The sequence below is a fragment of the Nycticebus coucang genome, chromosome 21 (assembly GCF_027406575.1).
Source record: "Nycticebus coucang isolate mNycCou1 chromosome 21, mNycCou1.pri, whole genome shotgun sequence".
Taxonomy (NCBI): Eukaryota; Metazoa; Chordata; class Mammalia; order Primates; family Lorisidae; genus Nycticebus; species Nycticebus coucang.
The window spans coordinates 45,335,931-45,355,805 of record NC_069800.1 but is presented as its reverse complement, the minus strand read 5'-3'; the positions used below and the strand labels follow the sequence as shown (position 1 = coordinate 45,355,805).

Here is a 19,875-nt window from a genome sequence, read left to right as displayed (position 1 = left end):
TCAGGTGTACCAGTATTGACCAAGTTAGTGAGCCAGGCACTGATGATTTTTAAAAACTCAAATAAAACTGATTTTAATGCAGCCTGGGCAGGGGCTAAGAGTCACAGCACAGCAGGCCGTGCTATTTTATATAGGGAAACTGGTGACATCTGAGCCCAGTCCTCATTGGAGAGAACAAGCCACCCAGGTACCTGGGAAAAGGGTATTCCAGGCGGAGGGAACAGCAAGGCCAAAAGGCCTGAGGCAGGAATGTGTTTCTATGATCAAGGGTCTCAAGGAAGCCGGCAGAGCAGAGTGACAACCACCTCAAGGGGAGGGGAGGAGGCAGAGGGGGGCTCGGGGCCAATTCTGTAAGGCCTGATGAGCTGTGATGTGGTGGTTTTACCAAATCTCTCCAAATTCTTTGACTCTCACCCCCTCAAGAGGTGGAGCCTAATCCTCCTCCCCTTGAATACGGGCTGCACACAGAGTGACAGAACACGGCAGAAGCGACGCCATCTTTCTTCCGAAATTGGCTTGTAAACAGCAAGGCGGCTTCTCCCTGGCTCTCCCTTGAGACCCCCGTGCTTGGAACCTAGCCAAGCTATGAGGAAGCCCAGGTCACATGCAAAGGCCACGGGGAGGCATTCCAGACAGCAGTGCCAAGTGAGGCCCAGCAGAGGATCACATCCAGACACGTTCAGTGAGAAATCCTTTGAGAGAAGTCCAGCTGCAGCCACCAATGGACTGTCAATGCTTCAGACCCCTGAGTGAGAACTGCCTCGCTGAGCCCAGTCAACCCCCAGAAGTGAGATGATAATGATAACTGATCATTGTTCCTCCACACTGCTAAGTTTGGAGTGGTTTGTTACCCAGTCATAGATAATGGAGACATACGATTGTCTATAACTTTGAGTGGGATGGAGAGAGATCTGAGGATTCTGAGCAGAGAACTTGGAATTCCCCCAGAATGTCAGCTCCACAGAGAGACTTGGTTTTGTGTTCACTGCTGCACCCCAGTGCCTATCAAATAATAACCACTCAATAAATATTTCCTGAATAACTTAATCTAAGGCGGGACATCATCTAATTTACATTATTAAACAATCATTCAGACTGTGGCACAAAGGATAGGAGCTTGGGAGACCAGCAAAGAGGATGTTGCAATGGTCCAGGCAGCAAAGAAAACACCCTTTCATGTTCTGGTTCATGCCTGGGTCTGCTCACATTTCCGCACTTGGAATGGGGCCCCGCCACCCGCCCTGCAGGCTCCGCCAGGGTCCCTCACCCTCCAGGAGCCGGCTGTCAACCGCGCTGCTGTCCTCCTCTCTCAGCTCATCCCGCTGTTGTATCCACTCCACCTCCATCCAAAAGCCGTCCATGGACAAGCTCTCCGCAGAGGACTGTGGGGATCTGCCAGCAGGGCGTGGTCGAAGGGGATTCTTCTGTGGAAGCTGACTTGCTCGACCAGAGGAGGAGCCAGAGCTGTAGCAAGAGGAGAAGATGGGGGTGGGGGGTGGGGGGAGTTAGGCAAGCCCTGCTCGCGGCAGCGTCTGTCCTGAGGTTTGGGTCTTCAGACATCAGCCTGGGGCCTTTAGGGGCTGGGCAGGCTTCCTGACTATGTTTCTCTGGGGTGATAGACACACAGCTGGTCTCAGCAGATCGACCAGTTACCATCACCCCTACATGATCCTTGGAAACCAGTGATGCTGCAGAGACAGAGCGGGGCCAGACCAATGTGCTCGTCTCCAAGAAGAACACTCTTAGATATATGTCTGGTGGAGTCTATATTCATAACAGACGATTAAACACCAGGACAGGCGAGGAAATGGTGGGACTGCACTTCACTCAATTTCTACTGGGAAAGTCTCTGATCTCCTTCCTGCCGCCACCCCACTTCTCTATGAATCTGCTCTGGTTTTCCTGATTGTAACATAGTATCGCCTTGTCCCTCCCCTTCCCCAACCAGATCTGAACAGAGCAGGAACCAGGACTGGAGGCAGAGGCGCTGTCCATCACAGGTGCCCATCTGACCCCCTCAAGGTGATGGACCAAGACATGAGGGGCTTGGTGTCAGGCACAAGAACAGGGAAGCCATGGGGTCTTGCGAGGGTCACAGAGGGAACTCTGCAGCCTTGGAGAGCTGGGAGGGATGGCAAGCTGTGTGGTTTACCCCTGGAGTCCAAATTCCTGCACCCTTCCCTTTAATCCCCTCTTCTTCCCAAGCTACCCTAAGTTTCCGCTCCATGCAATCAAAGAATCCCAGAAAAAAGACAGTGCACGTCTCTTAGCCCAGATAAATACAGTCTGGGGCTTCAAATGAACTTGGGGACAAAATTTCTTTGCTGCTAGATGGAATCTTTGGGAAACCGTGGGATGTTAATGATGCCAAAAATATTAGACTGGGAATGCACATGGGCTCTGATACCATCAGCAAATAGACCGTGAACTACCCCTGCTGAATAGGAGAGAGGAAATTCATCCCTATCGCCTCAAATGGGAAAAAATGTATTTATTTATTTTTTAGTTTTTTAGTTTTTGAGATAGTCTCACTATGTTGCCCTTGGTAGAGTGCCATGGCATCACAACTCACAGCAACCTCAAGCGATTCTCTTGCCTCAGCCTCCCAAGTAGCTGGGACTACAGGCACCCGCCACAATGCCCAACTATTTTTTTGCTGTTGTTGCAAATTGTCATTGTTGTTCTGCTGGCCTGGGCCGGGTTCAAATCCTCCAGCCTCGTGTGCTATGGGCACCGAGCCAGAAAAATGTATTTAATACATTCGGAAAATTCTTTATAATATCTGGGCTTAATACTGACCCCGGGAAAAATTCTAGAACAGATTTTTCTGTTCTATCTGGAAACAGATAAGAGGCAAAGAGAACAAAAAACGTAGATGATTTGAACTCTCTTATTAAAAAAGAAGATTCAATTTGGGTTTACTAAAAAGTCACTCACATGCCGATTTTAAAAGGTGCACAATACAAAATGGCAAAGGTCACAAATGGAAGGATGGCAAAATATTGACTAAATGATGACCAAAGACAAAGTTATACTATTACTTCCAGAGTAAGAAGCAGTCTAACAAGGGGCAGTGAATCCACAAAGAACCACAGGACAGGAGCTTTTACGCACCTCCTAACAGCCAAAAGAATAAACGGGAACTGTTAGAAATACCATATTAACAGAAATATGTTGTGCTCAACAGTCTTGCCTTCCCCGCATGAACCTTCCTTTCCAGTTACCAAGTTTGCCAGTTCTGCAAATTATCGCTTCCACCGCTCCCATGTCTTTGCATAACCTGCCCCTCTGCCAAGGACAGGCTTTCCCAACATCCCGGGCCCTGCATGCCTTTCTCATAAGACCTGGCCCACACTGGTTGCACTAAAAACAATCTTAAAAGTGAAAGCTTGTTGAGGTAGGGAAGGTAAGACAACTGCCTGGCACATGGTGGCTGGCTATCAGCTTTGGGGGACACGGAGAGAGTAGAGGGACACGGGCACAGGTGGCTCTACTCCACCCCTCCCCCAGTGTAGTCGCTGTGACCTCCCCCTGCCTTGTCACAGACTGTGTGAGCGACTGCTGAAGGGCACAAAAGTTCCTTGGGGGAGACGATGATGATAGCTGCACAAGCCAGGGACTGTAAGGAAAGCTGGTGACCTGCACACGTTCCACGGTGAAACGCACAGTGTGTGAATTCCATCTCCATAAAGCCCACAGCATTCCCAAGTATCCTCTGCACAGGGCCCAGATTGGATGCTGCTTTCCTCCCTTGAACTTTTTCTGCTCTACCAATTGAACGAAAATATTTGGAGATTCTTCTTTTATGTATTTTCACTGATTAAGTTTCCCATTATAAGCCAACATGCAGTTATTGTAAAAATTACCAACAATGTGGAAGTGAATAAAGTTAGAAAATTAATCATTCCCCTACAACTACTACCATATTATCCACGCTAATGCTTTGGTGTGCAGACACCTCAGATTTCTCCTATGGCATATTTAACCGTGTTAAAGACTGCATCTAGGCTCACTCAGCCTAGCTGCAGCCTATATGCAGTCCCCCCACCTGCCCTGGGACAGTCCTAGGCACCGTGAACATTGTCTAGTTCTTTGCAAAAGAGCTGGGTGCACATAGGAGAGAGTCCCTGTTCAGCTCAGTTTACTTGAAATGTCTCTGTCTGCAGAGAAGAAACCATCCCCTTCTGATGAATACCTGGGTTGCTTCCATTTGTCAGTATCACAGATAATACTGTGAGAAGCATTCTAGCATTTGTTACCTTGTACCTTTGTGCAGACAAAGAGAATGTGCTAGAGGTACAACTGCTGGATCCAAGGGTGTGTGAAATGTTAACACTTCCTGCCAAATTGCCTTTGAGGGAGGATTATTGCATTGGCTGTTTGTTTGTTTATGTTGATTTTACTCCTGATGCCCACCTGTGCTCCCTCTGATGGGATCCTGAGTCCTGGAGCCCAGAAGCTGCATTTTCCCCTCAGCCTGAGACCCTACCCACCAATGTCCCCCCAACTTCTGGAAGCATGATCCAGGACCCAGGCCCGGCTTCAGAAATATGTGACCGGTGCCGTCACACAGAGCCCCATGTTTAGATGGGGCCCATGCTTGTTGTTTTAGTCCTCTGATGTCACCATCTTGAAATTCTTAATAATTGTGAGTAGGGGGCGGCGCCTGTGGCTCAAGGAGTAGGGCGCTGGTCCCATATGCCGGAGGGGCTGGTTCTGGCGGGTTCAACCCAGCCCTGGCCAAAAAAAAAAAGAAAAACCCTGGGGCGGCGCCTGTGGCTCAGTGAGCAGGGCGCCAGCCCCATATACCAAGGGTGGCGGGTTCAAGCCCAGCCACGGCCAAACTGCAACAACAACAACAAAAAAAAACCCACAAAAAAATAATAATAATTGTGAGTAGGGGGGCGGTGCATGTGGCTCAGTGAGTAGGGCACTGGCCCCATATACCAAGGGTGGCGGGTTCGAATCCAACCCTAGCCAAACTGCAAAAAAAAAAAAAAAAAAAAATAGCCGGGCATTGTGGCGGGTGCTTGTAGTCCCAGCAACTCAGAGCCTGAGGCAAGAGAATTGCCTAAGCCCAAGAGCTGGAAGCTGCTGTGAGCTGTGACGCCACAGCGCTCTACGGAGGACAACAAAGTGAGACTCTTATCTCTAAAAAAATAAAAATAAATAATTGTGAACGGGAAGCTCCCTGTCCTTTTTGCACACGGCCTGTCCTGCTGGTACCTTACCCACAGACCCTGGCTTGAGCCTTTCTTCTGAGTGACCTTCCCACACCCGGAGCTCAAATGTGCAAAGCAAAGAAGCCTCCAGTCCGCCAGTGCCCAAAGGAAGGGACAAGGTACACTGTCTTGGCAACAGCTTGGCCATTTTCGCCAAGCAGAAGCTTTGCTGGAGACCAAGTCCCAGTTAATTATAAAATTGGCTGTTCCGCTCTATTTATGCTTTTCGAGAAAACTGCTAGTCCATGCCTCCTGTGAATCTGTTTGGCGCCCCATGCTGGGGGCACAGCTCCTGTCTTTGGTTGCTTTGCTATTCGCTTGGAAATTACTGGCATCTGTGAGTTTTTGTGACAATTTGAAAATTGCAGTGACTAAACCAAACAGAAGTCATCAAATGTGTCACCATTTGATAGCTAAGCAGTTAGGGGGGAATAATCACTTCTTTGGGAGAACATTCGGAGGAGGTCAGAGACGGGCACGGGAAGAGCAGAAATGAAATAGAACAGCTCCGTCCTAAAGGTGCAGTGTGGCCCCGAGCCTCCTTTTAGGAAGAGCACAACAGGTGCTCAACAGATCCACAAAATTTGTTCAGAGACTTACAAACATAGCTAATGTTTCTGTTTATTTTGTTTCCAATGTGTCAGTGTTATATAGAATATGCAGAAAAGTGCCCAGATCCTAAGTGTCCAGCACGATTGTCTCCAGTTGTAATTTGTTTTTTTTGTTCGTTTGATTGTTTTTTGGTGTTTTTTTAGGAAGAGTGTCATTCTGTCACCCTGGGTAGACTGACATGGCACCACTATAGCTAACGACAACCTCAAACGCTTGGGTTGAAACTATCTTCTTGCCTCAGTTTTTCTATTTTTTGTAGAGATGGAGTCTGTCTTGCTCAGGCTGGTCTCAAACTCCTGAGCTCAAGCAGTCCACCTGCCTTGGCCTCCCAGAGTGCTAGGATTACAGGCGTGAGCTACTATACTCCACCTGTAATTTGGTTTTTAAACATTTACTGAGCGCTTACTACATGCCTAAGGGCAGACACATGCAAGCATCAGTTTAGTATTCCCATTAACCCCCATGTGGGGGCGCTATTGTCCCCAATTTACAGGTAAAGAAACAAACTCAGCAGGATTAGGGGAGCCACCCAGACTTGTCCAGTTGGCAAATGGCAGAGAGGATTCAAACCCAGAAAGCAAGCGCCAATCCCAGGGCTCCTAACCGCTAGGCTAGATCAGTGGTCCCCAGCCTTTTTGGCTCCAGGGTCCGGTTTCATGGAAGACGATTTTTTCAATGACAAGGGAGAAGGGGGAGATGGGACAGGAGGTGGAACTTAGGCCACGAGGAGAGTGATGGAGAACCATTGTAAATGCAGATGAAGCTGTGCTCACCGGCTTCTCACCTCCTGCTGTGTGGCCTGGTTCCTAACAGACCACGGACCACAACCTTTTTGGCACCAGGAACCAGTTTCATAGAAGACGATTTTCCCAGGGACTGCTGGGGTGGGGAGGAGGAGTTACAACAGGAGGCAGCGCTCAGGAGTGATACTGGGCAGTCTGGTTTCTAACAGGCCACAGCCACCTGTTTCCGGTCCCTGGCCTGGGTGTTGGGGACCACAGTGCTAGATGACTCAGGGAGGCCCTAGGTGTAAATGCAGTCACTGAGTGCACGGTCTCTCCCACCATAGACCCTGCACCCCTGTCGGAGTTCCCTGTCTCACGGGTTGGCACCATCAAGCACTGCGAGAGCTGCTTCTGACACCATATCCCATTGACCACCTATAAAGTCCTCCCTTCATGTGACTTGCATCCATGACCTTCTCTCTGTTCTCAAGGCCACCACCCTGGTCCAAGCCAATGTCCCCTCTCGCCTGGCCCGCAGCCTCATCATGGGCTCCCAACATTTCTTCTAGGTATCTCTGATGTGGAAAGATCTTCCAAGCTCACAAGGTTGGCCTATCAAGTCCCCCTCTTAGAATCCTCAGGACTCAGAGGGTGAAATCCAAACAGCTTACCATGGCTTTGTTCTGACCTGCCAGAACGTCTGGCCTCATCTGCCTCTTCTTCCCTCTGCCTGGAATGTCCCTCTCGTATCTGATAACTTCCCTTCAGGTCTCAGCCTCTAGGTCACTTCCTTAAACATGCCTTTTCTGACCCCTCACCTGGATTGGGCCCCTGCCGTTTGCTTTTGTGTAACCATTTATTTCTGGTTCTCCGCATTCACTGCAGTCTCCCCACATGCCTGGAATGTGGTAGTTGTAGCAGATAAACAACATCCAGCCCTCGAATTCTTTGACAATTCCTGATTGTGGGTGGGATCTGTGTCCTCACCCTTGAATCTGGCAGGCTTGCGACTGTTCGGCCGACAGAACACAGCAGAAGTCACACTATGGGACTTCTGAGTCTGGTCCACAAGAGCAACTGGATGCCACCTGGCTCTCTCGCTCTCTGCCTGCTCCTACTTGGAACCCAGTATGTTGAGAAGCCCAGGCCAAGTGCAAGGTCACATGTAGGTGCTCCAGTCAATAACTGAAGCTGAACCTAACCCTTGAGTCATTTTACAGAGGTGCATGGTGGAGAAGCTTCCAGATGATCCCAGTCATGCAAGTGGAGAAGCTTCCAGATGATCCCAGTCCCCAGCATGAAGTCATCCCCCACTCTTCAGTCTTCCCAGTGGAGGCCCCAGACACCATGGAGCAGAGGCCAGGCCCAAGTCCTAATCCCCTGGAATCCCCAAGCGGAATAAATAACCAGACCCATAAGTTTAAAAGTCAAGAACTTTGGCTCTAATGTCAGACAAGCCTGAATTTGAACCCTAGTTTTGTTTATTAGCGAAGGCACCCTGGGAAGTTTCCAAACCTGGCTGAACCTGTCCTCCTCATCTTCATCTGGAGCTACCTGAGACTCCCCGAGGCAGTGTAGTCTGAGAGCCAATTCATTCATTCAGCGAATATTTATTCACTTCCTACTATGAGTGGCCTCTAGTTCCTGTCCTGCACAGAGCAACAGAGGCCTATGAACCCAGCCTGTGGAGGAGATAAATCTCCCAGTGAGTCAGATGGCCGAAGCCCTCACAGCTGCTCAGAGCTTTCCCCAATGCAAAGCCTTTCTTTTTCTTTTCTTTTTTGAGACAGAGTCTCACTGTGTTGCCCTCGATAGAGTGCCGAAGCGTCACAGCTCACGGCAACCTCAAACTCTTGGGCTCAAGTGATTCTCTTGCCTCTGCCTCCCAAGTAGCTGGGACTACAGGCGCCAGCCACAACACCCGGCTATTTTTTGTTGCAGTTGTCATTGTTGTCTAGCTGGCCCGGGCTGGGTTCGAACCCACCAGCCTCTCAGTGTATATGGCTGGTGCTGTAACCACTGTGCTACGGGCGCCGAGCCAGTGCAAAGCCTTTCTCTTTGCACACACGACCTTTCCCTGCACGTGGCCTGGGGAAGGAGGCAGGGCTCCGGAAGTCCTCTGCTCCAGTCCAGGCTCTCCCTGCTCTGTGTGACAGTGGACATGTCCCTTTCCCTCTCTCAGTTATGGCCTCAGTTTCCATAACTGTAAAATGGGAAGACAAGGGTGGAGACGGGGACTTTGCAAGACGATCTGGACAAGACCCTTGCCCAAGAGGTCACAGCGGGCACCAAGAATCAAGTGACAGTGGTGTAAAGTTCTCAGCTGAAGGGCAGGGCTGCAGAAACCCACGCAGGCTGAGAGACCATAGAATCGAGACACTGGCTGGAGGAAGCCAAAAGCCAGCATGAGCAAGGGACCAAGAATGTGGAACATTGGGAGGAGCCGGCAAGGGCATGGCTGGGCCTCTTCTCCAGCTGCCAGCCAGGGCCAGCTCAGCCAGGACCTGGGAGGGTGCCAAGAGCTTCCCCCCACAAAGCGGCAGCTCTCAGTTGGTCTCAGAGTGCCCTCTCCACCTTGACTCTGATGCAATACCAAGCCTAGGGCAGTGGCTCTGTGCATGGCATTCCAGGCTGAGCTCAGTCCTGACTCCTCACAATCTTGAGTGAAACCTTTCACTTCTCTGAGCCTCGATTTTCTCTGCTAAATGAGGGCTAATGAGAACTACTCTGACTGTGAGGACTGTCATAATTGGTAAGTAAGATGCCTGGCAAAATATCTGGCTTCTACAAGGGGCAAAAGAAAGGGGAACTATTGTATAATAATGATAATAATAATGACGGTAATAATTAGAATCAGCAGCAGCATCCTCATTATCCTCAAATCCAAGAAGCCAAAGTGAGTTAAGGAAAAGGCTGCAGACACAAGCTCAGATCCTGTGGTCATAGTCACAAGTGACCCCAACACAGGAGCTGGAGCGAGCTGGCTTTGAATATTATAATCAACGTCCCGAACATTTACCACGTGCAAGGCACAGCTCTGAATGCTACACTGACTTCCTCAGTCCCAGCACTAACCACATTTCAGGTAGATGATTCCTTGTTGTAAGGGACTGTCCTGTACTCTGTTTAGCAGCATCCCTGGCCTCCGCCCACTAGATGCCAAAAGCATCCCTCTCCGTCTGACAACCCAAAATGTCTCCAGACATTGCCAAGCATTCCCTGGGAGCAAAATTGCCTGAGTTGAGAACCACTGCTTTACATGGCTTAGTTCACTTAATCTACAACCTCTGGTTATTATTATCCCATGTAATAGATGACAAAACAAAGGCATAGAAGGATAAAGTGACTTGTCCAAGGTTACCTGATTAGTAAATGGTAGGACTGGGCTTTGAACCTATGAAGTCTGACTCTGCAGCCATGTTCTCAACCACTATGCAATGAGCCCCTATACAACTATCCTTCCTCTAAGTTCGCTGTGACTTTTCTTTCATCGGATGTATGCAGCATATGGTTGGAGAAGGAACACCACCAGCCTGGAGGAGGCCCCAGCTCTGTCTCTTACCTGCTGAGGTTCCTCTCCCTGTCACATGAGCTCGACTCTTCTGAAGAGAGTCCTCTTCTGTAATACCCTTATGCAGTGCGCAACCTGAACATCAGTACCCAGTACCCTAGTCTGATAATTATAGTGGAAAATCATGTGTTGTAGCACTATGGATTGAGACAGATCCCAGTGAGATATGCTGGAAGAGAACAGGCAGCGACTATTGGGGCAAAGCCAATTTTACCTTGCTGAGTGGGAAGCCCAGGGTGAGAAGCTGGGGGTAAAGAGGGAGGAGGGAGCAAGGGGTGTGAGTTGGTTGCCAGAGCTATCTCCATGTAGGAGTGGCCTCCTGGGATGTTGTGTGCCTTTGGCTCTGGGCAAGCCCAGGTACAAAATGTGCCACGCAGTGAAGTTGCGCCTCTCACACCTCTATCATCACCATGAGAAGAGCCATCCCTGGGTAGCTGCAGCCTGGGTCCCCAGAATGAACATATGTGGCACAGACCAGAGCCCAACAAACTTAAAGCCACCCCACAGAGCCGCAGCTAGATCAGCTAACCCTTAGCTAAGCTTCAGACACGTGAACATGAATAAACGGTTGTTGCTTTAGTAAATGATGGCTGCTGAGTTCGGGATCATTTGTTACACAGTGATACCTGCCTGAGATAGTTTATAGACTATGAAAAACCCCAGGGCCAGGTGCAGTGGCTCACTCCTGTAATCCTAGCACGCTGGGAAGCTGAGGCAGATGTATTGCCTGAGCTCAGGAGTTTGAGACCAGCCTGAGCAAGAACGAGACCCCCATCTCTAACAAAATACCTGGGTGTTGTAGCAGGTGTCTGTAGTCCCAGCAACTCAGGAGGCTGAGGCAAGAGTTTGAGGTTGCTGTGAGCTACCTCTCACTTTGTGTCTACCAAAGACAACAAAGTGAGAATCTGTCTCAAATAAACAAATAAATAAATAAACAACCCCAACAGCTCTGCCAGAGGAGCAGTGAATCCACTCTCTCCTGCTCACACACATGCCCAGGGCCAGGTGCACATACCCCTGGCAGTGTGCACACACCATGTCCTGCCCTATCTCCAACTCCCAGAAAAAATGACACATCAGGTTCTGAGTCGAAAATTGGGCCTCTTAGAGCAGAGGCTGAAAGGCAATTGCAGGGCATAACCATGTACACATGGGTGTGCCAAGGAATGTGTGTTGCCTACTCTCCCAAGAGCATGTATGCGGCCATTTGTGCCCATTCAGGCTTATGAAAAAGGTCTGTCCTGTGCTGTTTCAGGACTCGTTAGGAGGTCTGTGTTCTCCATGCCCACCCATATACTGTCATATAACTTAGTATATAACTACAATGTGAATGGTGCCCCTTTGGATGTAACACCCTTATGCAGTGCACAACCTGAACATCAGTACCCAGCAACACTGACATCTATGAAGCAACCCATCTCAGGACTGAGTTGGGGCAGGCAGGAATGTTTTAAAAGGCAAATCTTATATTTACATTTTCTTCGTCTTTCCCATGAAGACGAAGAAGACTGGCTCATTCTAACCAGTGTGCCCATTCCTTAAATTGTTGTTTTTTTTTTTGTAGAGACAGAGTCTCACTGTACCGCCCTTGGGTAGAGTGCCGTGGCGTCACACGGCTCACAGCAACCTCTAACTCTTGGGCTTACGCGATTCTCTTGCCTCAGCCTCCCGAGCAGCTGGGACTACAGGCGCCCGCCACAACGCCCGGCTATCCTTGAATTGTTAAATGAAGCTCTCCATATCTCTTGTGAGAGCTGATCTCTGGGCTGAGGAATGTACAAGCATGGCTGTACTGTGTTACAGACAACAAGAGGGAAAACGTTGTGAAAAAAAATCAATGTAATTTGGCTTCCTGGCTAGCAGCCGTGAGTACTTCCTTCAGCTGTCCACGGTGGGCAAGACCAGAGAAACAGAAGGCATATACTGGGCCTGAGGAGCTGCCCCCTAAGCAGGGGGTGAGCGGGCTCATAGACCAGGGCAGTTTTGCCAGGACCTACCAAGGACACCAAAACCACTGGGAATGGGACCTGGACACCAGTCTTGTTTGACGCTGCCCAGGTAATTCCATTGCACAGCCAGGGTTGAGAAGCTCTGCCAGGAGCACCATGCTGCTGCGAAGTTTCAGAGAATTGCGCAGAAGGTTTCAGAGGCGGGTGGGAACACATGGATTGCATCAAAATTCCCACATAGCACCTCAGGGAGGGGCAGCCTGCATTTTTGAGATGGCTGGGGGAGATTAAGGTGCTGCCTGTGACCTCTTCTCTGAGATGACAAATATTCCCAGCCAGAAGATCTGGATCTACTGAGCTCCATTTAAAATAGCAAACTAGAACTTAACGCTATTTTTTTTGAGACCCAGGCTAAAGCACAGTGGCACAATTTCAAACTCCTGGGCTTAAGTGATCCTCCTCCCTCAGTTTCCCAAGTGACTGGGACTACAGGCACGCACAACAATGACTGGCTAATTTTTCTATGATGATGATGATGATGATGATGATGATGATGATTACTATTTTGTAGAGATGGGGTCTTGCTCAGGCTGGTTTCAAAGTCCTGGCCTCAAATAATCCTCCTGCCTCAGCCTCCCAAAATGCTAGGATTACAGGCATGAGCCACTGTGCGCAGTCTGGATTATAACACTTTTTAAATAGCATGTCATTATTTGAAAACAATTTTTTAAAATTGTAAAATTTAAAAAATCCTCCATAACAATTGCATATTTACTTTCTCCTTTAGACTGGTATCTCTTCGAGGCCAGTGACATTATTATTTATCATTCTATGGGTACAGTTCCAAAACAACAGATAATGGGAACGGTTTGAAGGATAAAGGAATGGATGCTGTACCCCAGTGGTTTTCTAAGTGTGGCCCCCAGAGACTGACAGTATCAGTGTCAGCTAGGAATCTATTCAGAATGCAGATCCTCAGTCCTCCACTCAGAACTACTGAATTAGAAACTATGTAGGGTGCAGTGATCTGGGGTCTCAGTTGGAACTCAGTTTTAAAGGAACAGTCAGTGAACTTCAGGGAGAGAATGCAATATGCAAAGCTCGCAGGGAGGGGAGCAGGTCCTTATGCTGGGAAGCGCAAAGAAATCTCCCTGGGTGGATAAAAGCCTACGTTAGGCTCAATGAGAATGAAGTTGAGAATAAATAAAGGGTGGTGGGATTGATTTGAATGAAATTGAGAATAAATAAAGGGTGGTGGGATTGATTTCTCCAAATCAATTAAAATCCGGAAGCCATAAAGATGATCACTTGAGCCCAGGAGTTCAAGGCTGTGGTGAGCTATGGTGGTGCCATTGCACTCCAGCCTGGGCAACAGAATGAGACCCTGTTTCAAAAACAAATAGAGACTAGGCACAGTGGTTCACGCCTGTAATCCAAGCACTCTGGGAGGCGGAGAAAGGCAGATTGCCTAAGCTCAGGAGTTCAAGACCAGTCTGAGCAAGAGCAAGTCCTCGTCTCTACTAAAAATAAAGTAAAATAAAATAAAATAAAAAATAGAAAAACTAGCTGGGCATTGTAGTAGGTGCTTGTAGTCCCAGCTACCTGGGAGACTGAGGCAAGAGGATTGCTTGAACCCAGGAGTTGTTTTTTTTTTTGACAGAGTGTCACTATGTTGCCCTCGGTAGAGTGCCCTGGCATCACAGCTCACAGCAACCTCAAACTCTTGGGTTTAAGTGATTCTCTTGCCTCAGCCTCCCAAGTAGCTGGGATTATAGGTGCCTACCACAATGCCCAGCTATTTTTTTGTTGCAGTTGTCATTGTTTAGCTAGCCTGGGCTGGGTTCAAACCCACCAGCCTGGGTGTATGTGGCCAGTGCCCTACACACTAAGCTATGGGTGCCGCCTAAGAACCCAGGAGTTTGAGGTTGCTGTGAGCTATGACACTGTAGCACTCTACCCAGGGTGACAGAGTGAGACTCTGTCTCAAAAGCAAACCAAACCAGGGTGGTGCCTGTGGCTCAGTGAGCAGGGCGCCAGCCCCATATACCGATGGTGGTGGGTTCAAACCCAGCCCCGGCCAAACTGCAACAAAAAAAATAGCCGGGCCTTGTGGCAGGCAGCTGTAGTCCCAGCTACTTGGGAGGCTGAGGCAAGAGACTCGCCTAAACCCAGGAGTTGGAGGTTGCTGTGAGCTGTGATGTCATGGCACTCTACCAAGGGTGGTAAAGTGAGACTCTGTCTCTAAAAAAAAAAAACAGCAAACCAAACCAAAATAAATAAATACCAAAACCATAATTGAAGAAACCTGAGGTTTGACTACATCAAATTGCAAAAGTTTTGTATAACAAAACACCATAAAAAAGTCAGGACAGTGACCAGCTGAGAGGAAATATGTACAACGAATAGTAAAGCCCCATTACATGTCTATATAAAGAGTTCCTAGAAATCAATAAGAAAAAAATCAAAGGCAGTCCAATAGAAAAGTCTACAGTAGATATGAATCAACAATCCACTGAAGGGCGGCGCCTGTGGCTCAGTGAGTAGGGCGCCGGCCCCATATGCCGAGGGTGGCGGGTTCCGACCCAGCCCCAGCCAAACTACAACAGAAAAATAGCCGGGCGTTGTGGCGCGCGCCTGTAGTCCCAGCTGCTCGGGGGGCTGAGGCAAGAGAATCGCGTAAGCCCAAGAGTTAGAGGTTGCTGTGAGCTGTGTGACACTACGGGGGCACTCTACCCGAGGGCCGTACAGTGAGACTCTGTCTCTACAAAAAAAACAAAACAAAACAATGCACTGAAGATAAAATGTAAATGCCCTAAACAAAAAGATGTCGAACCTCACAACTCATCAGGGAAATGCAAATTAAAACAATGAAATACTTTTTATCTATCAGATTGGCAAGCACTGAAAAGATTGCTCACATTGAGAGTTGGCAAGTGTCAAGAGAAAGACATTCTCACAGGGTATGAGCATCTGCCAGTCAACTTGGGTAGAGGTGGGGACAGCTGGTAGGAAGAGGGTTGGAGAAGTGGCTTCCACAGTGCAAGTAGGATGAGAATCCCGGGGTGGTGAAGGACCGCAGCATAATGACTCCGTGGAAATTAGAACTTTCTTTGCCTCATTGAGAAGCAAGAGAGCAAATAGGAAGTCCTATCAGAAGGCACCTGTCCTAATGGACAAAAAGCGTGCGGAAGAAAGAAAAAGGAAAAAAAAGAAGGAAGTGCTCTTTGCTGATTTGTAAGTAGGAACCACTGAGGCCCTGCGGAGGATTTTTGCTGCAAAACTGTCCAGAAGCACTCAGCTGCAGCCTGGTCCTCAGGGCTGCAGCACAGAGGTGGCAGCCCGGGGGTTGAGATCTATGTGCCACCGTCACGATGGCACTGCTTCTGCGAATGAAGGAGCAGGCTCCGAGAGAGGTGAGGGGACCCTCCCAGAGATGAGTGGAGGATTTGAGACTCAAATGCAAATCTTTCTCCCACTGCAGGGAGTCGGGAGGCTTGAATTCACTTGTCAGCTGAAAACAGACCTGTGTTGTCTGGAGTCCGCTCCACGAGCTTTCTCTTTGGCCAGGGATGTCTGACACGCATTGTTCACTTTCTACATGGCAGGCACTGTGCCCAGCCCTTCGCTTGCGTTAATTTCATTTTATTTTCACAATGGGCCTAGGAGGCAGGCAGTGCTGTTCACAACCAGAAAGAGAAACCGAGGCTCAGAGAGGTTAAGTAACAGAGGCCCGCAACTGGTAAATGGTGAAGCTTTGTGGATCAGACTGTCCTGCCAGCACAGACATATTTCAACTGTGTGGGGATTCACCAAAGGCTTTCAGCGCTTGGGTTCACATATGGGGGCAGGATGTCTGGAGTTTTAAAGGTACTTGATGTCTGCAAAGATCAGTTGACATTGACCTCAGTGGCATAGGCTTGAGGTACACAGGAGCAAAATACGAATTAAGGTGAACTTTTTCCAGGTGATAGAGTCCACAAACTACCTATGTGTAATCAGCCATGTCACTTAACCCATTATTGATTATGGAACTCTACTGTCACACTAGACTCAAAAAGGGGCTTTCTGCTTCTCTGATCTACCTTTGAAACTCTGCCAGACACTGAGTGTGTAAAAGATGCTCAAGCTCATTAATAATAATAAGAAAAAATAAATTGAAGTAAGTTTCTCCTGATTTCATTAGCCAAGACTAAAAAGAACAATATCTGGTCAAGTATGTCAAGAAAGGCTTGGCTCCTACAGCTCAGTGAGTAGGGCGCCAGCCACATACACTGAAGCTGGAGGGTTCGAGCTCGTCCTAGGCCTGCTAAACAACAATGACAACTGCAACCAAAATATAGCCAGGCATTGTGGCGGGTGCCTGTAGTCCCAGCTACTCAGGAGGCTGAGGCAAGCGCATCACTTAAACCCAAGAGTTTGAGGTTGCTGTGAGCTGTGACACCACAGCACTGTACCAAGAGTGACAAAGTGAGACTTTCAAAAAAAAGAATGTCAAGAAAGTTGGGAAACAAGTTCATGCCCACTTGTAAATAAATACAACCTTCCTGGAAAACCATCTCCCAGGATATGTCTCAAAACTTTAAATGTGTATATCTTTAAATTCTGTAATTCCTAGTCTGCAAATATATCATAAGGATAAGTCCAGAAAGCTATATGTCCAGGAACATGGCAGTATAACTTACAATAGCGACTAAAAGAGAAAAAGAAACACCCTAAAATTCCATCACCAGGAGGCTAGGTAACAAAAGTCCTGTTCAGTCCTAAAATGAAATATCACCCAGTCTTTAAGGAAGTTGTTGTAGAGCTCTGTGTATTTCCAGGGAAAGATGTTATAAAGTAGGAAAGATCATTTGCAAGATAGTACATATAATATAAAATAATTCATGTGTATAAGCTCAATTATGTACAAGAATTAGATTATATATATATAATATACATGTATGTAAATAAAAATTTATGAAGTCCAAAACACTGTAGGATGTACACTGAACTGCTCACAGTACTGGTGGCTGGGGGGTAATGGTAGGTGGATTACACTTCCTATTTTTTGCATTTTTTATAGCCATTATGAAATAAGAGAACATACATTTTGACTGGGGAACAGGGATGAGGGGATTCCTGACAGAGTCATTTTGCTCAGAGTGGGTCCTCCCAAGGCCAACATTGTATGGCAGTGAACTCTGTATCTCATTCACTTCATGGGAAGATCTGTTGGTGGCCACATGGACTCTACTTAACCCCACTCCGACCTTTCGGATCACCATTTAGTGCCTCATGCTGTGGTGGACCAGTCCTCTGTCTTCCTCCTGGGCCAGCCTGTGGACATCCCAAGAGCTGAGAGAACCTCTTACTCATCCTTATACCCTCATCCCGCCATGGACTTCACACAGAGGCAGGGAGCATTTCCTACCCATCAAGCTTTCCTTTCTGGAGCACCTACAGTGGGGCAGCCCTGAGCTGGTGCCAGGGACCCCCGAGCCATATATTCTGAATGCGGCAGTCCCCTTGGAATTTGTTGAACAAATAAATGACTCATGAGAAAGTGACTGTGAGATGAGCAGAGCAAGAGGGTTGGTGGGCCTAAAATGGTGATTCTGTGACCTCAAACGCTAGCACACTGGCCTAGAGTGGACAGACAGGCTGTCCCAAGGAAGTGGCTTTCACATTGAAAAAAAAAGTTGGCAGTGGTATTTCTTCTCAAGAAACAGAGATAACAATAATCTTATTATGCTCATTTTATAAATTCAATGTAAAGCATTTCCTGATCATACGATCGATATGATTTTGATTGACAAAAGATATTTGGGATCTAACATACTTGAGCGTATGTGATGTTTTTACTAGTTTGTCAATACTTAATACTAAAAAAAAAAAAATTAAATTAAATTCAAATGAAGTAGTTGCAAAACCCTGATTAAAAACTGCTATTCTGGAAGTAAGAGTGTGGTTTTTGTTTATTTTGTTTAAAACTCTCTTAAGTAGGGTGGCGCCTGTGGCTCAGCGGGTAGGGCGCCGGTCCCATATGCCGGAGGTGGCGGGTTCAAACCCAGCCCCGGCCAAAAAAAAAAAAAAACTCTCTTAAGTATTATTCATTTGTTCATTCAACCAATAACTATTGAGCATGTTCAATAGGGCAGGCGCTCTTATAGTGAATTCAATATTAACAGCCTTGGGGACCACGAAACACCAAGAGCTTCAGGGAAGGTGAGGGTGGGGTCATGGTAAATAGACTGATAGGTAGATAGATGGTAGGGAAAGAGAGGCCGAATAATGCACCTCCCAAGGTGTCCACATTCTAATCCCCAGCATTTGTGAATATATGTTGTAAGGTAAAAGGGATTTCATGTATGCGATTAAGCTAAAGATCTTGAGATGGGGAGATGATCTTGGTAGTGGGGGATGTACAATGTAGTCATGTGTCTTTGCATTTATAAGGGAAATAGGAAGCCTGGGCAACATAGTGAGACCGCATCTCTAAAAAAACAAACAAACAAAAAAAACTTAGCCAGGCATGGTGGCACATGCCTGTAGTCCTAGCTACTCAGGAGGCTGAGGGAGAAGAATCACTTGAGCTCAGGAGTTCAAGGTTGCAGCAAGTTGTGATGACGCTACTGCACTCTGCACAGATGACAGAGTGAGATCCTGTTTCAAAAAAAGAAAGAAAAAGAGAGAGAAGAAAGGAAGGAAGGGAAGGGGGAGGGAGAAAGAGAGAGAAAGAAAGAAGAAAAGAGAGAGAGAGGGAGAGAGGGAAGGAAGAGGACAGAAAGAGAGAAGGACAGAAAGAAAGTGAGAGAAATAAAGAGGCAGGCGGAGCGTGAGAGCAGGAGCTGTGGTGATGGAGGTGGAGTCAGAGAGAGACTGGAAGGTGCTACATTGCTGGCTGTGAACACGCAAGAGGACCAGGAGCCGAGGAAGGTGGACAGCTACGAGAAGCTGAGAAGGGCAAAGAAGCAGACTGTAACACGTTGTTATCACAGTGGGGGAAATAACTTGTTAAAATCACAAGAGGCTGACCAGTTCCTGGCTGAGACAACTACAGACCCACATTGATCCTGCTGAGACTGCTGAATCTCCAGCCCTAGGTAAGACAGCTGGGATCCCTCATACTCTCTCCATCAGAGGAAGGGGAAAGGGCCATATTCCCGGTGAGTCCCATCTCCAAATCTGAAAATCAGTGAGCCCCACAGAAGGCCGGTGCTGAGTCCCAGGAGGCCTGGGCTTAGAGTCTCAGGGACCATGGCTGGAAGCCACCTCCACCACTTGGCAGCTAGTGGACCTTGGGCCTATTACTTGACTGTCTGAGCTTCTGTTTCCTCATCTGTCTGATGAGAGGAAGATTCTTGCCCTCCAGGGTGTTATGAAGATGGAGATGACACATGCCCCCAGCACATAGTAGGTCCAGTCTCCCTGTCCCTCCCACTCCCATGACACCTGTACCTGCAGCCCAGGTCGGCCCAGCACTGGGCACAGTGCCTCCGGGCAATGCGGGCTCTAGGGATCCGGGGACACGGTGAGGCCAGGGGTACCCGGGCCAGCCGCTCCATTTGGGCAGCGGGGAGAAGGGCTGACTCGGCCATGGACTGGCACCTGGAGGCTCCCAGCCAGCTGCTGTGCTGCCGCAGTGGGGCTGACTCAATTGGAAATGAGAGCAGGAGGGGATGCAGGGCCTTGTGGCACACCCAATTCCTAGGCGGGGACAAATGTCTACCCTCCTTCTGGGGTGGAGCTGGCTCAGCCAGGGCCACCCACATGCAGGTATACACACACACACACACACACACACACACACACACGTG

General features: G+C 48.3%; 1 protein-coding gene across 3 annotated transcripts in view; it reads right to left on the bottom strand.

The window, feature by feature from the left end:
• The window catches only part of ARHGAP40 (Rho GTPase activating protein 40), a 39,327-nt gene extending 19,632 nt beyond the window's left edge, over nucleotides 1-19,695 (bottom strand). For all 3 annotated transcript variants that reach the window (XM_053574698.1, XM_053574700.1, XM_053574699.1), the window contains exons 1-2: nucleotides 19,517-19,695; nucleotides 1,268-1,464 (exon numbers count right to left, since the gene is read on the bottom strand). In XM_053574698.1, the coding sequence (XP_053430673.1) occupies nucleotides 1,268-1,464; nucleotides 19,517-19,656 (337 nt within the window). In that variant the 5' untranslated portion in view covers nucleotides 19,657-19,695. The remainder of the gene's footprint in view (nucleotides 1-1,267; nucleotides 1,465-19,516) is intronic.
• Nucleotides 19,696-19,875: the final 180 nt, after the last annotated feature.